The sequence below is a fragment of the Arachis hypogaea genome, chromosome 6 (genome assembly GCF_003086295.3).
Source record: "Arachis hypogaea cultivar Tifrunner chromosome 6, arahy.Tifrunner.gnm2.J5K5, whole genome shotgun sequence".
Classification (NCBI taxonomy): domain Eukaryota; kingdom Viridiplantae; phylum Streptophyta; class Magnoliopsida; order Fabales; family Fabaceae; genus Arachis; species Arachis hypogaea.
Genome location: NC_092041.1, coordinates 103,744,525 through 103,765,261, shown reverse-complemented (window position 1 = coordinate 103,765,261; position 20,737 = coordinate 103,744,525). Strand labels below are relative to the sequence as shown.

Here is a 20,737-nt window from a genome sequence, read left to right as displayed (position 1 = left end):
GTTATTGTCTTTTTATAAATTTTTTTATTGTGCACAAATTTATTTATTAATTAAAATAATTACACATTTATGTACAAAAAGTTTTATTGTAAATTTATTGTTTTTTTTTTGTATTTTTTATTACAAAAGTAACATTTATTTTTGTCAAAAAGGCAACTCTTTTATTAGTTGCATATTTTGAATATTAGACAACACTTGTATAGGTTGCATATCCAAAAGAAAAAGCAACATTTGTATAGGTTGCATATCCAAAAGAAAAGGCAATACTTTAAAGTTTAAAGGGTTGTATATTCAAAACTAATAGGCAACACTTCAAAGGATTGCAAATTCCAATTTTTAAACAACACGTAAAAAGAGTTGCATTTTATTGCAAATAGGCAACACCTTTTAGTAGTGACCAAAATACGAGAGAAGAGACAACACTGCAAAAGTGTTGTCTCAAACACACCTTTAAAGTGTTGTTGTTTTTCAACTAAAGGCAACACTTGATAACTGTTGCTCTCAAAAGCAACGCTTTTGAAACAAAAAAGTGTTGCCTTGATCTAAGGCAACGGCTGCATATGCAACGCCGTCCAAAAGCGTTGTTTTAGGTCCAAAAGTGTTGTCACAGATCAAAAGCAACTTTTTGTCAGCTTTTAGGCAACACTTCTTAAATGTTGACTCAACCTGAAAATGTTGTAGTGGACTAATTAAAATTTTTGGCGGGTAGCAAATGAATTTAAATCTTTCGTAATTATACTGTTTGTGTTCAAATTGTTCAGTTTGTGAAAAGTACCAGAGATAAGTGAGTGAGAAGAAAAACTAGAGTTACTTGAAGAGATTGAGAGTAGAGGAAGCATAGCCTTGAATTAGCTTCTGCTTTTGAGTTTGTGAATTTTTGTTCCAAATTGAATGTTAGAATATAACTGATATATATACATAGTTGTGAGGAAAATATCTCTGACTATATCTAATTATTTCTAATGTGGAAAGTAGTTAGCAACTGTAACTGACTCATAACAACTCCAACTAACAAACTTAAACTAACTTCTACATTCTCCTTCATGACCTCACCTCTTTCTTCTGCTTTTTTATTTGGGATAAGTAATTAAGTTGAGGAAGTTGGTTCAGCTACTAGCTAGGCAATGAACCATGAGCTTATCTCATAGCTGCAGAAAAGAGGCTGAATGGAGAGCCTTTGTAAGTTTACCTACAATGCTTGTCACATAGTGTCTCACAAAGTGTAAGTCAATCTCATGATATTTGGTCTTGGGGTGCAGAATGAATGTGATTTGCAGTCAATAACACAACACTTAAATTCTCACAATAAACAGTATAGGTACAGATGATATAAGGTACTTCAACTCACTAAGCAACCCCTTTAATCTAAATCAATTATGCAACTATATTAACTTTAAGGCTCTGTATTCAGTTTTGTGCTTGACTTTGCTGTATGTGTTTTGTTTCTTAGAAGACCAAAACACTAAATTCTTACCAAAGAACATACAAAATTCTCCAATCGATTTCTTAGCATTAAGATCACTGGCTCAATCAAAGTCACAGTAGGCCGCTATCATATATAGAATTATAATTTTAGTAACTAAGTTTAACAAAATCTTGTTATACATATTAAGTGCCGTCTTCTTCTGCGTTTTTTTTATTTTCGGTATCTTTTAATAAAAGGGAGATTAAAACACAGAAACTAAATTAAGTTTTTATAATATATTTGGTGTAAAATATTTTGAATTAAATTATATTTGATTTAAGATAAATATAAAAATTAAAAACTAAATTTAAAATTTAAAAAGTTAAATAAAAATACATTTTAAAAAAAATTATTAAAATTTTAGTCTCTAGTTTCAAAAATTTGAGTTTTTCTGTTTTTTTCTGACCATCAATTATTATAATGAGTCCCAACTCCTTTGGTCTCAATTCCAATTTTTAAAGACATACGTTATCTACTTCTCTCTTCTTTTAATATGTATCTTATTTATTATTTGTTTGCTTGAATTTTTTATCTTATTGATATTTTTAAAAAAATGACATATATATTTAAATTTTATTCATTTAAATATTTAAAAAATAATTAAGATAATAAATTAAGACTCATAATCATTACTCATCTTGCTAGCTTAATATATTACTTCTCATCAAATTAATATTTAAAATAGAGATCAAATTAAAGTACTTAATTTTTTTATGTCTTAAAAAAATTAGATCTATTCATCTTCGTTAAATTTCATTAAAAAAAAAAAGACGGATCAGCTTTGCTTCTTTTTTTCGATATTAACATCACATATATAAGAGCAATATTAATTAAAACTTATTAAAATAAAGTCATGGTGCGTGATTATTGTTCATGAAGTTAACAAAATGATTGTACCTACATAAGTTGTTAGAAGTTGTCCTTATCTAATGATTAAGAGTTTTATAATTGTATAAGCTCTCTTCATTTCATCTAATTATGAAAAAATTAATCTTAAGCAATAAGTAATTAAATTAGAGGATTTAAATAATTTAAATTGAATTTAGAGTATTATATATGATTCGTGTTTGTATATATAGCTATTTTAAAATTTCAAAGAATTTAAATGCGTAGAAATTAAAATGCTTGAATTAAATTTTCTTAGTTAAAAAGTTACTTCTTCAGTTATTTGTATGAAGAATATTTTTTTAAGAAAAAATATTTCGCCCCATTTAAATAAAATAGAGGGAAGAAAGAATTGAAATGTCCACTCTAATAATATTTTGAGTAATTAAAATTCCTCATTAAAGTTTTGTAAAATTTGACACGTTTTCTTGATATAAAGTAATTTAATTTATGAATTATGTTTTCTTCTTCAAATGATTCATCTAAACACACCGGATGAAATTATTGGATATTGGTTGACATTTTGGAAAGTTCAAAGCCCTCGATGAACGTCAACTTCTGATGGTTGAAATAGCTAAAACATACAGTAGTGAGTACTTTGTACATTGAAACAACACGTTATTAAGTGAAATAATCGAGCAGAAAATTTGAAGTTTAAACTATTCACTTGCCACCTTTGAAATTTCAACCAATAATTGACCTTTCTATGCACTTCGCCATGCTCATTATAATAATAGTAGTGCCACACAAGAGTATAGATTATATTGCATATTTTATAAGATTTCATATATGTACATACATCCCCTATGGCACAAGGCAAAGAGCAAATTTAAAGAGAAACAAATTAAAGCTAGTTTAATTTCGGTACCTTAGATTGTTTGGTTCATGTACTGGAATATTCTTTGTAAATTGTAGTCTCACGCTTATGATTATGGGTTATGGCTGCCATCAAATTAGCAAACATTTGATTTGGATTCAATGCTTAGAATAAGCTTATACCAATCCTCTACTTTATTGCTATAAACTTTGGGTCTGATTATAATTAGCACGATTCATTAAGGGGCAAATACAATATATTATAGTTTTCTTGGGTGCTCCTTTCTCTTCTTTAATTTTTCTTTTTAATATTTTTTCACATTTTTAATAGTTTTTTTTTTTTTACGGTTAGTTTTGAATTTTTTTTAATCTTTTTTCAATTGGTTAAAAGAAATGACTTTAGTAAACATGAAAAAAAAGAATACTCACTAAAAATTAACTCCCATACAACTCTCTAATTCACTAAAATGAGTAAAATCAAATAAAGCATATTCAAGTATTAGGGGAGAAAACTTCAATTCAAATGTGGGTGATATATTCAGATTTTTTTTTCCAGAAACTTGCATGCATAAATTTAGGCCCAATTTAGGTAAACAACTTAAATAAACTTTTTTGAAAAAAGAGCTTAACGTATAAGGATTTTTATTAATAGCAGCTTATAAATAAGTTATTTTGTGTTTGAATTTTTAGTTATAAAAGTACTTATTTTAAAGTTGTAGCGTTTGGATAAATAACTCAAGAACTTGTTATAACTAACTATAAAAATAATAACAAGCTATATAAAAATAAAATAACATGTGAAAAAAATAAAATTAAAACTACGATTTCATATCATACACAATGTTAAATACAAATTTAATAATAAAAATAGAGTGGTAAAATGATAAAAAAAATAATTGGAAGAAATATATGTAGGTGATTCAATGTAACATTATTTTAAAATAGTGTTGGAAGGTCAATACTTTCAGCAGATGAATCATTACGTGAAGATGGTGGTGGAGGGCGAATACTTCCAACAAATGGAACATTGTGTGAAAATGACGGTGGAAGGTCAGTGCTTCTAACAGATGAAACCTTGCGTAAAAATGGTAGTGGGGGACAGTATTTCCAACAAAAATAAGAAGCATCTTCACAGAGCCAAAAATGAAATAGAGTTTTTTTTGTTTTAAAGTCAATTTTTTTAGAAAAATGATAGAATGACTTATCAAGAAGGAAAAGCCATATATTTCTACTTTTTTTAAAAGTTGTGAATTAACCTTTCGAAAAGTTAAAAGCTTTTTTCTAAATAGTGCCAAACACGCGTATTGTGACTTTTTCGTAATTCAAAAGTAAAAAAAAAAAAGCAACTTCTGCTGTTTCTCAAATGGGCTCTTAAAGGGGCTTGTATGGCTTCTTTCTTAATTATTAGAATGTGCAAGCATAGAGTCTGCATGATTTTCTCTTTTATTTGTGCATCTTTCTCTTCTTTCATGTGTGAGGGTGGAGAGTTCTCTAGTTCATTGGAATATAAATTTCTTTGCTTGATTTCCTCAAATTTTTTCATAAGATCTTGCATTGCTTTAATTCTCTTAGAAAAGAAATTGCTTGTTCCTTTGACATTTTTTTGTAGCTTTTGAGGATATAAAATCCTAGTTTATTCCTCCACTACTTTCTTTTTTACTAAAATTTCACTTGGTACAGGAATCTCTTGGTTTGCTCTTGCACTTCTAACTCCTTCTTTGTAGCTTCAGTTTGATTTTCATTCTTTTTGCTCAGCACTTTTTCACTCTTCAAGTTGATAGTTTTGCATTCTTCTCTTGATTTAGAATTGTGTCACTAAGGAATGTATCGGTAGTCCTATCAACAATTTGTTTGGCTAATTGACTCATTTAAACTTCCAAGTTTTTGATAGAAGCCTTGGTTTTCCGCATGAAGTTATTTGTGTTTTTGGAGATTTTTGCTAAGGCTATTTCAAAGGCTAGCTCCAGAGAAGATGGTTCTTGATAAGAATAAAGAGAAGATTATTCTTGATATGAATAGAGAATTGATGATTCTTAGTATGAATAAAGAGATAATAATTCTTGATAGATGGAATATAGAATACTAAAGTTTTCTTAGTCTTGACTTTTTCAACCGAAATTTGGATAGTTTCTCTAGTTACAGTACTATGAATCATTCTTTGAGTTTGAGTAGTAACTTATGTGATCTCTCTCCATTATTTTTCTTACCACAAAATACAAAATTGAATCAAACGCAGTACCATATGGTAAAAAGAGAAGAAAAGAAGAATAGAAATAAATATTTTTTATTTATTTATTTATTTTTATTTTTAGTTTTTTATCTTTTATTTTTTATTTTTTATTTTTGAAATAAAAGAAAAACAGAAAAAAGAAACAAATATCTAATCTAGGTAATTAATAAGTGGTAGTTTGTTAATCATAATTAATCCCTGGCAACAACATCAAAAACTTGATGCGAAATTTATAAATCACAAACTATCGACAAGTGTACCAAATTATATCAAGTAATACCACAAGAGTAGGTTATCGTTCTCATGAGAATTATCGGATTAAGCAAACAATGTCAATTGATTGTTCTAGTTAGACAATAAAAAATAAGAGTTTTAATAGTAAATAACATGAAAGTAGAAAATTAAACAAAAACACATTAAAATTGGGTAAGAAATATGATAAAAATAATTAAGGTATAAAAAATATTTAAATTTTAGAATTAACAATTATTGTCATCTACTTTGATTATGGAAGGTTTTAATTCATGACAAACCCTAAGTAATTGAATTCCAATTCCTTGGCAATTCAATTTCTTCTAATCTAATCAATCGTCAATTCCTTGATCAATTAATTATGCTAAAAGGTTGAGTACGAACTCTGGTTTAAAGACCACATAATTCTTAAGAATTCAAAAATAATTCGATTATATGTCATATATCACATTAAATCCAGATAATTAAAGAATTATGAGAAAAAGATTTCAAGCGTAATTCTAATGATTTAACTTTTCCAATATTCAAAGGAATTCAATTTAGATTAACGTTATTTTTTAATATACTCTAATTCTTAAGATGAAAAATGAAACCAATTCTTGAATAAAAATCAATGCATTAATCAAAATAAAAGAATAATAATACTAATCCATCAAAATAAATAGAACTTCTAATCTTAACAATGAAAGTTTAGTTTTCCATAGTACAAAAAATTGAAATCCTAATCTAATGTGTAAAATCTAAAACTAAAAAGAATGAAAGACGGAAGAGAAAGTTTCTTCCGAAAGCGGTCGAAACGACGCTTTAAAATCAACAATTTATGGGCTTGGGTTGAAAAGTGGAGCTAAATGTCACTTTTGATGCAATTCTTTTCCATAGCGCCAAGTCTCCTAAGAAGAATTACAATGTTAGACGTGGTTTGGCACTGGACGCCAATATCACAGAATTTAGCACCGTTATGCCAGAGAGCAAGCATGAATTATTATATATTGTTGAAAAGTTCTAAAAGTTGGTTTTCTAATGCTATTAGAACCACATTATTTGGATCTCTATATTTTAAGTTATGCTCGTTGGAGTATGAGAAAGCCAGAGTTGACAACATCCACAAATTTTCTTTACACTTGTCTTCAATTCTTGGTTCATTCATGTGCTTTTTCTTCTCTTTTTCTAACATTTTCCTACAAAAATAATGAAACCAAAAAAATTAAAATACTAATAAAATAATCTTAAAAATTATATAATTATCAAACAAAAGTTATAAATTTTCTATAAAAAATACTAATAAAAAATATTTAAGATACTCATGCATCATCAGTGCTCTCATTAAATTTTAAAAAAATTTTAAATAATATTTAGTAATAAATTTTATTTGTTCTTACTATACAAATAAATTTGACCCCATAACCATAAGAACATAATATTATTGAACTCTCCACAACTACAAGTCCACAATGTTTTTGAATTAGTATGTTGTATTTGATTTAATCATTTATAAATATATAAAATTTAATTTTGAATATTTAGTAGAAAATAATTAAATAATATTATATTTATTAATAAATTAATTTAGGTTTCTAAATATATTTTCTTAGTATTAGAAAATATTTTAAAAGAATATCACTATTATATATTATAAATTTATTTTTTTTAACAACGATATCATATCAGTTGAACAAATTTTTTTAACCATAAATATATCAAAGAGTCAGTTTCTAATAGTATAGAAGATGAATTTTTAAATAATATTTTAGTAATATATACAAAAAGATAAATATTTAATTATATTAACAATAAAAAATTATTTAATTTAATATTTTTAAAATATAAAATTTAAAATAATAGAATTTTAAATTATATATTACTATTTAAATTATTATTTTTGTATTTTAATTTATTAATTAAATAATTTCAAAATTAATTATGATTTATAATAATAGATTTTAATTATAAAAATTATTGTTATATTATGGATACTTTGTTCACTAAACAAAATTTTTTTAAGTCCCTCAACTGATTATACGTTATAACTACTTTTTCTTTTCAGAATCAAGAACAACGCAAGTCTCTCTCGCCACCTTAACTTTTAGTGCTGTAACATAAAACTAGGTTTATTATCCCAATATTTTAATTTAGAAAAGTATAGATAAATAAATTTTATTTAATTAATTTTAAATAATTATTAATTTTATATTTTTTATAAAATTAATAATTATTAATTAATAATATTTAATTAGTATAAAATATAATTTAAAAATATTTGTTGACTTATTTATTAAGTATATCTTTATTGATTATCTAACAAAATTGTTTTAATTTCCATATCCTTTTCCCACGTTCAATATTAAAAACTGATTAACAACTATAGTTTTGATGTGTCGTATTAACCACCACATCTTACCTAATTCATCATCAAATTCATCAATTTTCCCAATTGAATATATCCACCGGTGGAATTTCCTGAAAATTGGGCACTTATGGGAAAGGCATCTTCTACTCAAAGATTAAAATGATGAGTTGACTGCAACGACAAAGCAGGCCAGCCTCTTTGGGTCCATGCTTCCATGGAATCCCATCAAACTCTTTTATTCTTTTTATGGAGGTTGCAACTCACTTGGACTGGTAGTAAATTACAAAATAACAGGAGATTTTTGGTACCAAACATTATAATTTGTCAACGCCAAGATTCTATCATATTTTGGTCCTTTAATTTTCTTTAACTTTCTTTTTATTTAAATGGAAACTCCTTTTTCTTTAATTAGGTGTGGTTGAATTGGGACTCATTATACATAGACTTGATATTTGATGGAAAATATGAACACATATACTTTTCTTTTTCTTTTTCCTTTTACTAATAATTTTTTCTTTTACTATTTTTTCCTAATATTTAAGTTATAATATGTATTTAGTGTTCCTATATTTTATGAATGATAAATTTTAGGTGGCTAACACTTTTTTTAATTTTTATTTTATATTTAAAACAATGCTAATTAACTTTATTTTTACACTAATTTAAAATATTAATATCCTAATATTTTCTCAAAAATAATATGTTATTTTTTTATTAAGTTAATATACATAGATATAACAAATTGAAATAAAGGTCGGTGACGTGTATAATATATTGATATCACAAAATTAATTATCTTCATTAATACAGTTTACCAAAACAATGATGTCAAACAATCATAACTCTTTGTATTTGTCTCAATAAAGGTGGTGATGAATGGTGACCACCACTTTATAATAATAATTAATAAGTAACAACCCTCCCACGCTTTCAAGTTTCATAGCTTTCAACTCAAAGTGCTTTTCCCAGCAATCATTTGTATCCCCTCTCAAAAGACACCCTAGTCTTTTTTAAATGTGTGAATGAACTGGCAGCATCTTTGCTTCAATCTTGAGCACCTTTTATAAGTTCTCTCACTTCAATTCTTTGATTTGCAATTGCTACAAGCTAGCTAGTTCTCTCATCATCATCATCATCATCAAGTGATATATATCTTTAGGTCTTGACTATTATTTCTCTTGGCAAAAATTAAATAATAATGGGAAGACAACCTTGTTGTGAAAAGGTTGGTTTAAAGAGAGGTCCATGGACTATTGAAGAAGATCACAAGCTCATGAACTTTATCCTCAACAATGGCATCCTTTGCTGGAGAATGGTTCCCAAGCTTGCAGGTACACACTAAAGTTATCCATTTTAAATTTGCATTGAAATTATTAAAGGGTATCTAATAAGAATTTAATTTTAATGTACACGTACATTCAATTATTTATCGCCAATTCGTCATGTGAAAATAATAATTTTTTATTTTTTATTTTTATTTTAGCTATGTTCTTTCTAAAAAATGAATGTGATTAATTGTCTGATGTGTAAAATTTTTACATAATCTGTGCATTAAATTAAACACATCTAAATAAATTAACTTGATGCATGTTATTATTTCATGGTGGTGAAGGTTTGCTAAGATGTGGAAAGAGCTGTAGATTGAGGTGGATTAATTATTTGAGGCCTGACCTTAAGAGAGGTGGCTTCACAGAAATGGAAGAGGATCAAATTATACAACTACATTCACGTCTTGGTAACAGGTACATACGGCGTTATCCGTTTCCGAATGATATTATATATATGTTTTCAAAAAAAAAAAGAATGAATTTGGAATAAAGAATGTTAATTATGTAAATGGATTATAAAGAAGCCTCTGCTATGCTAATTAATAGGTATAATCCTAATTAATAAATGAGTGCTGAGTGAAAATTATAAAATTAGTGTCTATTTGACACCAATAAAATTGAAAAGCATAAATAATATAAATAAAAAATAGGTAAATTCTAGTCTACCATTCTTATAATAACATGTAATTTACCCTCTGTGACATGTCATCTTTTAATTAGTTGCTATGTTAACTATGGTTAAATTATTAGTAATTAAATTATAGCCCAAAGTGGGTGATTATGTAATTAAATACCTCCAAATTTAATTTCAATGCCATCCAGAAATCCCATATCATCATCACCATCACTATCATTATCATCATCATCATCATTATTTTCATCTTCTTTTTCGTCTTTCCCTTCTACACTATCATCATAAAAAGCCATCATAATCGATTTCACGTTCTTAAATTTTAAGATTTTCTGAATTTCGCAAACGTAAACTTAGTCTCACCTGGGTTAGGTTCACAAAACAAAAGCAGTTTTTATAACTAAACACAAAGAACACAAAACACAGAACACGACCTTACTTGAACAGGATCTGTTCTATAGGCTCGTACATCTGTATCCTTGAGTTTTAAGAAGACAGGAACCAAAGTCTGGCGGATGAACTACGACCGTGAGGTCAGAGTGTGATTAATTGTTCAAAAGCGCATGCCATCTGAACGGTGGAGGATCGTTCGCGCTACAACCTTGTGGTCGAGATGGTCTCACGGTGTTCTGATAGACTCAAATCTTTTTTCTCTAGCCATTTAGTTAGTTATTTTCTCTAAATACTTATTTCCTGGTTCATCAAAATATGGAACACCCAATGAGTTGATTTTTTCTTTCAATTTCAGAGAGAAATGGGATTGGGGTAAATTAAATTTCTATACAATAATAAAAATATAACTTTATTTTTTAATGTTTATAGAAATTATATATTTATCCCTCTTATAAAAATATTTAATTACAAAATTACCCTACTTTAGTTAACATATTAACTCTTATTGAGTTAAATTAACTCAAACTAAAACTAAGCATCCAATTAAAGCATGTCACGTTACGAGGGATAATTTACATGTTGAATAGAGGGGGTTGGGTAGAACTCACCTAAAAAATATTATGTGTACAGAAAAAATTATATTTGTATATATTATAAATACATGCGTAATTTAATTTATTTTTAATTTATATTTTATAAAATTTAATTTAAATGTATTGTTAGAATAAAATAATTTTATGTGTATATTTAATTATATAATGTCATGTTAATAAAGATAATTATCTTTTTATTGATTGCGTGGTTATAAAAAATGTAATTAGATGATTTTGTAAAATATTTTATATTAGAATAAATATTCTATACAAATAACTTATTTTTACTATACATGTTGGAAACAAATTTATGTATTGAAATAAAATCTATACAAAAATTCAATAAATTATGGATGTTTAGGGTTCAAAATATATTTGCCTTAACAATTATTATTGGATAATATAATTACTAATATATCAGAACAATATATCAGGTGGTCTAAAATTGCTTCCCATTTTCCTGGGAGGACAGACAACGAGATCAAGAACCATTGGAACACAAGAATCAAGAAGAGGCTGAAGCTCCTTGGATTAGACCCTGTGACACACAAGCAAATTGAACAGAAAGAACAAACCGATGATGATGAGGACAAAAATAACAACACCAACTTACAGACAACTATTTCACAAAAGCCTCAAGAAAATGCAGAAGAAGAAATTAAATCCATGGAGGAGGAGACGAAAAGAGAAGAAAAGAAGGTGAATTGCTGGGATGATGATAATCCTGAGATTTTGAACGATTTTGACATGATGTGTTCAAAATTCGACTTGGAATCATGGATGGTGAAACAAGAGATCAATAATAATAATACCAGCACTACTACTACTACTAGTTCACACTGCAGTTCTTCTTCTCTTTCTATTGATGATAATAACTATTCTAGTCACTTTTCTAAGGGTGAATCCAAGAATGACCATGATGATCAGGATAATCTGTTACAGCAATGGATTGAAAGTATGGATTCAATTCTCTCATGGGATGGCTTCAATGCCATTGATCAAGATTTGTTTCTTCAATAGCCTTTACTTTTTTATTCGGTCTCAAAAAGAGGGTTACGAAAGATTCATGTATGTAAAGAATATTGCCAACTTTCTATCCTTGCATTTTCTTGCTTTTTCTGCATTGATTTGTTCCTTTTGTTAATGGGATCATGCTTTCAGATTAAATGCAAATTGCATTTTCGTAAATACATCTTTTTTCTAATGATAAAAAAATTACAAGACAATACAAATTAGTTCAAAAATTCTGTTTAAGATTACCTTATTTTATATTTATATTAATTATTTCTATAATAAATAAATAGTAATAAATATGTAATTATAAATATTATATATATAAAATTATATATTTTTTATTATTATTTTTTCTTGTACTTTTATACCGGATTTTACCAGGTAGATAATGACTTTTGTGCAAACAATATAAACAATAGACTCTAAAATTGGTCTCATAAAATAAAAACACACTATACCCTCAAATTACTCAGTTAAATCTTAATATTAAAATAACCATTTATACATCTAATAAATTAAACATCCAATACATTTATTATTCACATTGTTTAATATTTTTATTGTCTATACTTTTTCTTACCGAAATCATGTTTGTTATAACAAAGGGGTGGTCACACTACCTGTCATTAATGCTATCATTATTGAGCGTCTCACTTGTATATACAATTATAATTGTTGTGTGAAAAAAAAAAAAAATTGATGACATAGAAATAAAATGTGCAAAAGTATTATCTTTCAAAGAGCTAATTATTACTAATGAAACTCGAGCTGTTTCTTTCTGCTGTCCGCTATACAAATTAAGCATATTTTAATTCGTTAGGCCCTCCTTTAAGTAATAACTGATTAAACATGTGTGACAAATTAATGAACAGTGCAACTTTATAATATTGATTCATTCATGCGGAAGCTTGGTCTAGATAGAAATCATTTCTTTAATCGACATTTGGATTTTGATGATTGGGGAAGAGTCGTTCCAAGCACTAGCAATTATTGATGCTAAATCCCAAGTTCCTAACACTTTTCAGATACATGAACCTGTGATGTGATCAACTAAATTAAGAGAAGTAAACAAGGAACATGAGATCCACAACGAAATATAGTGCTTCCCATGAAGGCGATACTAGCTAGTGAGATGCATGAATATATGAAAAATGCTTCTTATTTTCTAGTAATTTTTTATAGAGCATATTTTTCGGTCATATGCATATATAATATTTAATTAAGAACAAATGATATCGATACTCATAATATTTTATTAAAAAAATATACTTTATCGATTTAACTTGAATCACAATAATATATATATATATATATATATATATATATATATATATATATATATATATATATATAATGAAGATTATTTATACCAAATTTTATCGAAATCGGATATCACATATAATTGAAGAATTATTATTTATTTATCTATATTCTAAATAAATATATTATATGTTGATTTTTAGATATATAAAAAATATATTACATGATTTTGAATTCTACATGAAATTGTTAGAGATAATCTTTAATATAAGTTTCTAACACAGTGATTAATATATATACATATATAAGTTTTAAAAATGCTAAACTTGTAATCTTCTCTACCGAACTTATTCATGATGTAATTAACGAGCAATGCTAGGAGGCCAGCAACATTTATGATTGGTAGCCATTAACTAGTCATCAATGATGATTTGATGGTGTGAAATTGGTGTGAGATTTCATCCAATGGCTCACATTTCTCTGCTGGTTACATGCTAACCAAAATGCAATAAAATTACTGCCCCCTAAACTTTTCCGTAATTAACAACAACAACAACCAATAATAAAATTTGGAAATTGAGCCACACCAATGTTGGTTTTTTTATTTAAATAAAAAATTTCTTATTTTTTATTTTGGTTTTTTATTTTGGTAAAAAATAACAGAATTATATTTGAAAACACAACAAAAAAAAATTAAATATTAAACATATATTCTAAAAAAAGACTTTAGAAATAAGATTTTGATACAAATATTGCAATCATTATTAGAAAAATATGCTCTTTCAATTCTTAAAATTTGGTAATTTGATGTCAAATAAATTTAAAAAAATTATTGTGAATGATCACATTTAAAAAAAAAATAAAAAGAAAATTTCAGAAATTAAATTTTGTTCTAATTTTTTTGGTACAATTTTTAAATATTTATTTAAATATTGTCACAAAAATTTATATTAAACAGATAAATTATTTACTAAATATTAAATTTAGATTAAATAGATAAAAAAATATAGTATTTTTATCACATTCAAATTATTTAAAAATTATTTATTTTATCGATGACATCTTTTAAATATATTTTTGTCCGCGGCCAAAGTTTTTGATTTTTTAATTGGTAGTTGACCCGGCCTTCTTTAAATTTATTTTCGAACAAGACTTAATAAAGCCCAAACCAAAGTTGGAGACATACACAGTAACGGAGCACATCAAGTCCAAAAAAAAAAATTAAATTAACAAAATTTAATAAAAGTTATTCTAAAAGATTAAAATGCCGACAAATAAAAAAAAATTAAATCGACAAAAGTTGATAAAAATAAGTAAGCTAAATTCATGTTGTTTGGACCTTTTAAAATTATTTTTATCAGCACTTGAATATTTTATGCTCAAAATACATAAGATTTTGTTGTATATACCCCCTTGATCTAATCGTGGTGAAAAAAAGAGTCATATATTCGAAACCTCATTCCTCGCTCAATACGGACATCTCTAATCTGTCATCAAAATTTGTTTCTTTGCTGTGACATTATTGTTATAAATTTTCTTTACTCATTGTACAAGGATCGATCACTTCATGTCATTTCTCAACCGACAAGATTAGTGAAAGGAAACAAATTGGTTGTTGCAGAATAGACATTAGGCTGATCAATCAATAAACTCTAGATCTTATTTTTTATGTGCTATTAAATAAGATATTAATCTAGTTTATATAAGTAAGACATGCATTTATTTTTTATACATGAAATGTTAATCGATAAAATGATTCCTACTTCATACAAAATTTTCTATCTTTTATACTACTATGCAGATTAAAACAATTAGTAACAACTAAATGACACAATTTTTTGCAAAATCACATAATCCCTTTACTAGTATTTTGTATTTCTCATGTCAAGACCGTATGCAAATTTTAGTGTTGGAAAAATATTGATATTGATATAGATGAGTAGTCACACAAGTACAGAAAAAATAAAGAATAAAGATATAATTTTTTTTGTAAAATTTATTCACTACAAGAAAACACTTCTATTGCTACCCTTTTAAAGTATGGTAAAAAGTTGAAAAAACGTGGCAATAGTTTTTTGCTACGCTTTTTGAGCTACCGTCACGTTTGTGAAAGGGTCATATCTGCAAGCGTGGCGGTTGCTCTATCACCATGCTTTTTTTCACGCTTTTTACATATTATCACGCTTAAAAGCGTGGCCGTATGTGGGGATATAGCCACGCTTTTAAAATGTGGCATAGAGATAGATAATGTCATGCTTTAAAAGCATGGCAATGGAAAAAAATATGGCCATCCTTTAAAAGCGTGCCATTAGAGGGAGATATGGCCACGCTTGAAAAGCGTGGCAATATAGATATATATGGCCACGCTTTAGTTGCGTGCCAATAGAGAGAGATATGACCACGCTTTAAAGTGTGGCTATTGATAACTACAGTATAATATAGCCACTCTCTTAAAGCGTAGCTATAAGTTTGGTCAGTAACCTATTATTATTCTTTTAATCTTCGTAATAAAACTTTGCAAAAATTCATAGATAATTTTATAATTTAGTCGATGACCAGTAATTTTAAATCAACTAATCCAACCTTCGTAAAGTTGTCACCACAAAAAGTGTGTGTGATCACATAATATATGCTCTAATAAAATACCAAAAATCAAAGTCATAATAATTACCCATAAATTTTTAATACATGAATTAGAATTCCAACAATTATTACATTATCTACTTCTTGTATATATACTTCATTACAAAATATAAAACTTCATGATTACTAATCATCTATTATAAGCGAAATTATTTTACCACGGCCCTGTATAATATTAAATATTGTTGTGTTAGTGCATCATATATTTTACCAAAAAATGAGAGGACATATATCAATGGAAACTATATGTATATATAAGTCATGCATTACTCCAATTAAAACCTGTAATGTTTTATATTGGAGCCACATTCTCCAGTTTACTTCCATTCGTAACAAACCTAGCTTTGTTTCTATTTTCCTTTAAATATATAGATATATGGAATTTAAACACGCTTTCTTTAATAAAATAATGTTCACCACAAAGGTAATCAAAGTGTACTTTTTTTAATAAATTGAGACAAGTGATTGATGCAAATGTTACCAACCAAGTAGAAATCACTTTAGAATTTATATTGTATAAATTTAATACAAATACAAACAACTCACAATTGTGGTGTGTTTTAGCATCATTTTCTTTTTCCTTTTTACTTGTGCGAGTTGCTATAAAAACTTTAGCCCTTGATGGTTCTTTACTGTTCTCTTTAGAATCACGCTAGAGTACATAGAAAAAAGTTTACATGAAACATACTAACTAGACAACTACACCATGAATATAAAGGAGAAATCACAAAAAATAAGTTATATTACCAGCTACTTACGCACTATTCCAAAATTTGTGGATTCCATTTGGTGAGGACATATTTGCTTTGATCTATTTTCAGTATTCTTAGCAGAGATAGCCTAAATATAAACATGAAGAAGAGATATTATTATTCTTACAAGACATGTTTTCTTGTTCTTAGAAAAGTGAGTCGTTTAGGATTCTAACAAAAAAACACTACATGAAAACTTATCAAGATGTTTCAGAATCAAGGTCCTCCATGTACTCATTTGTTTTTCTCATCTTTCTCACAATGTTATTTGGCAAACATGTTTGGAGCCATATCTATAATGGTTGTTTGTCGATCATTCTTCACTAATCAATTTCACCATTATCATTTGGAAGACTTGGAATCACTTTAGGTTCACATGGCTCCCTTGCACATATTATGGGAGAATCAGACTCAAGGTCATCATTTATTCTAGATAAATCTCTTGAAATTATTTTCATAACATAGTGTTTGTCACTCACATATAGGTCTTGCACATAAAAGTATTGGTTTATCTGAGATGTTAGCACAAATGGTTCTTCTTGGTAGCATTTTTTATTGAAATACACATATGAAAGACTAAAGTTGTCTTTTGCAACTATATACCACTCACACTTAAACATGACTATCTTAAATTGGCCATAATAATCTAACTCAAACATATATATTATTCTACCATAATAGGCTACTTTTGCTTCAATTGGGTTCTTATCTTTCACACTAGCAAATCTAAGAGTCAATGAGTCTAATCTTACACCACGATTTTGGGTTTTGCATCTCGCATCACGGTGCCTTGTATGGAACATATACCCATTAATAAACCTGAAAATCTTTTTGCAACTCTATTTGAAATCCTAGCCAACCCTTTTGTCCAACTAGGCACATCTTTTTTCATGGCACGAATTTTAAACCATTATGAGAATTATTGACTGCAGTCTTTGGCTTTCTCACACTTTGTTCTTTGTAGATTGTTATCATTAACTGCCTCCTCATGCTCTCTGAAAAGATCAAATATTCATAGTCTTATTTGTTAGTAAGGTAAAATATTATTATTGAGATCTAACAAATAATAATGAATCAAATAAAATACCTCATGTAGACTTCGATCTTATCATAATTGTTTACACTACAAAAATAATCACTTTTAGCGGCCATTTATTTTGCGTTTAGAGGCAATAAAAATAGCCGCTAATACATTTACCGGCAATTAGACATTAGCCGTTTTATGCTTTGCCGCTAAAAGGTTTTAGCAGCAATTATAACATTTGCCGGTAAAGACTTTTTTAATGGCCACAAAAAGTATATAACTTTTAGCAGCTATTTTTTTGGCAATTTATATGGCCACAAAAAGTATTCTAAGATTACAATGTTATTCAATTTTTAGTGGCCATTACTATTGCCGCCAAAACCCATTTTACCGGCAATTTATTTGGCCACTAAAAATAATTTTAAAATTGTAATGTTATTCATTTTTAGTTGTCATTACTATTGCCACTAAAATATTAAAACTTTAATTATGTTCACTCTTTTATAAATGACAACCTATCATTTTTTTTTTAAATTTCAAATTATTTTTACCAACAATTATTATTATTGTACGTAATATAAATATACTAAAATTAATTAATACAAAATGAAATATTTCATTAAATTCAAAATATTTATACACAAATTTCTCCTAAAAAGTAATAAAGCATAATACAAATTTAAACAACACAAATATTACAAAAAAAGAATTTAAAAGTAAATCTACATTATATATTTAGAAAACAAAGTGGACTTTGTCCCAACATGTTTAGACCAAAATTCCAAAGTGTGTACTCCATTTGCCTAACCAAGTCTTTTATTGGTGTAGTGCCAAAGTCAAGATCCTGGTTCAATAGAATAGCTGCCTCTGCTACAATAATAACCATATATCATTAACACAAGTATGTAAAATCATCAAGGGATCACTAGTCAGAACATTAAGACATGCTAAACCAAGTATCTGATAACAAAACAAAATTAGTGAGATTTTAGAACATTATGACATGCTGAAACACTAGTCAGTGATATCAGTTAAACCTATCAACAGTTCAGTGCAGTTAGAAATCACACCAGAACTATCTCCCAAGAAAAATGACCAGCATTTTGAGCAGCTATTCCTCTCTCAAAGCTTTGAATGACATACGAGTCCTAACAGATATACATAGAAAAAAAGAATAGCAAGATGAATACTTGATTCAATTAAGGTTTTCAATGAGTTGAAATAATATATTCCAAGGGATAGAGTAATGTTATTTGGCAAGGTAAAAAAGTGCTTACATGAGCTCAAGGACAAGTGCAGATGCTCCGCTTCCGCCATTGTAGATGCCAGCAATGCCATATCTCCCATTCTTCTATCTTAATACCTAAAACAGTCGAACCCAAGTTGGTTCATAAACATGCGAAAGTATGTAAGGGTGAAGGAATAAGATGCTTAGAGTAACCAAGATTGCAATTTACCCCTATTAATGTAACTAGGATTCGAGCCCCGTTGCAACCCAGTAGATGGCCTAATGATACAGCTCCACCATGTACATTAAGTTTGTCCTGCATTTAATAAGAAATGCATGAATTATATACAATATTTAGTCATGTAATGGGGCAGAATGAAGGAATCAAATTGGAGAAGTAGCCATGCTAGCCAAAAGAAAATGTCAGATTAATGTGCAAAGAACTAGTTTAGTCACATGAACACTCACAGGACTAAGACGAAGAAGCTTCTGATTTGCAAGAGACACAACCTGTATAGAAGAAATTAGAAGAACAAAAGATAAAGGAAATAAGAATGAATGAGTAAAGGGTGCTGTATTCCTTACAGAAAAAGCTTCATTTATTTCATAATAATCAATTTGAGAAGCCTCTAGACCAGCATTTGATATAGCTTTTGGTATTGCAAGGGCAGGAGCAGTTGTAAATAATTCAGGTTCCTGTAAGAATCATTTTGATTCAGCTCTACATGATCATATTTATCAAGATAAAAATAGTTTAATTTATTATTTTAATATGATGTATTGTAATTGTTTGACAAGTATCCTAATGCATTATGAGAAAATTATAATAGTAACTGAAAACTTAATTTTAGGGTATTGCACTAGTGCCTTTGTTGTTTATTTGTCTTCTTCTTCCAATCAACTCTCTAGACAAGTTTTCATCATCTTGTCGTATATAGGTGGCTACTTAACGCTCAATAACCCGAATCAACTAAACTTGAGAAAATTGAATGAGAATTCTAAATTTTCTACTATTATAAAAACCACATGAAAGTTATATTAATGCTAAATTGTTCTGTCAAAAGACTATGGATGAAATGCCACTTTTGTTTTAGCCAGGGATGCAACCTACAGCAATCGACATCATCCTCTCTTACAGAATCCACAACAATCAACTTCTCTCTATTTGATAAAAAAAATATAGTTGTTCTACGTGATTCGCATCACATTCTATATCAATATTTCATATTGCAAAAACCCAGTAACTGAAATGAAGACCAGAATTCAATAAAAGGGAATATAAATCTAGAATGTTTGTGGGAGCAGGACATAAAAAGTTAAGCATAGGAAATAGAGTTACCTGAACCATTTCAGGGGGGCCCTCGTCCTTTGCAATCACCCACTTTGTAAGATATATAGACACAAGAAAGCTGAGAATACAAATAGAGATGACAAAGACAATGATGGGAGATGTACTAGCTCCCATGTAAAAGATAGCCCCAAATCTGAGGAGCAAAAGAATGAATAAAACACAGACATTTATTCCCAAGAGAATACGAAATATCTGCAGAAAGATGGGAGTGAGAAAATGGTTGAAATTAGATGATGAAGGAAGCAGTGGTAGTGGAGTTAATTTACCAGTGGGGTGTAAGGTTTGGTGCGCATGTTGGGGAAAGTTCTTGGCCTGTCGTGGTATGGCCCCAAAGAACCAGCCTCCTTGTCATCATCGATCATCATGCCGTGGCTGGAATTGACCCTACGCGGCGCGCGATAAGGGTTGTACTCACCACCAGATTGGGGCAAGTCACCCCCTGACCCCAGTCGCTGAATTTTGAATTCCCTTTTTTAATCCCACACTCACTCTCCACAAACTCTTACTCAGCATGCAATGCAATGC

At 28.2% G+C, this 20,737-nt stretch overlaps 1 protein-coding gene, 1 long non-coding RNA gene and 1 pseudogene across 2 annotated transcripts; 2 read left to right on the top strand and 1 right to left on the bottom strand.

Annotated features, from left to right (window-relative positions):
• The first annotated feature begins 8,888 nt into the window (after nt 1-8,888).
• LOC112697248 (myb-related protein 315) lies at nt 8,889-12,128 on the top strand. Its single transcript, XM_025750351.3, has 3 exons — nt 8,889-9,326; nt 9,608-9,737; nt 11,375-12,128. Exons 1-3 carry the CDS (start codon nt 9,194-9,196, stop codon nt 11,958-11,960), a joined length of 849 nt encoding a protein of 282 aa, XP_025606136.1. The 5' UTR covers nt 8,889-9,193; the 3' UTR covers nt 11,961-12,128.
• LOC112700654 (small nucleolar RNA U3) lies at nt 10,384-10,593 on the top strand (annotated as a pseudogene).
• Nucleotides 12,129-19,087: 6,959 nt separating the features above from the next.
• On the bottom strand, nt 19,088-19,590 carry LOC112698264 (uncharacterized). The gene is made up of 3 exons (XR_003151468.2): nt 19,447-19,590; nt 19,330-19,371; nt 19,088-19,177 (listed from the first exon to the last, which is right to left on the bottom strand). It is a non-coding gene; the product is annotated as an uncharacterized lncRNA (long non-coding RNA).
• Nucleotides 19,591-20,737: the final 1,147 nt, after the last annotated feature.

Coding starts and splice junctions, on each gene's coding strand:
- LOC112697248 (XM_025750351.3), top strand. CDS start 9,194: ATGGGAAGACAACCTTGTTGTGAAAAGGTTGGTTTAAAGAGAGGTCCA. Junction 9,327..9,607: donor AATGGTTCCCAAGCTTGCAG/GTACACACTAAA, acceptor ATGGTGGTGAAG/GTTTGCTAAGATGTGGAAAG. Junction 9,738..11,374: donor CATTCACGTCTTGGTAACAG/GTACATACGGCG, acceptor ACAATATATCAG/GTGGTCTAAAATTGCTTCCC.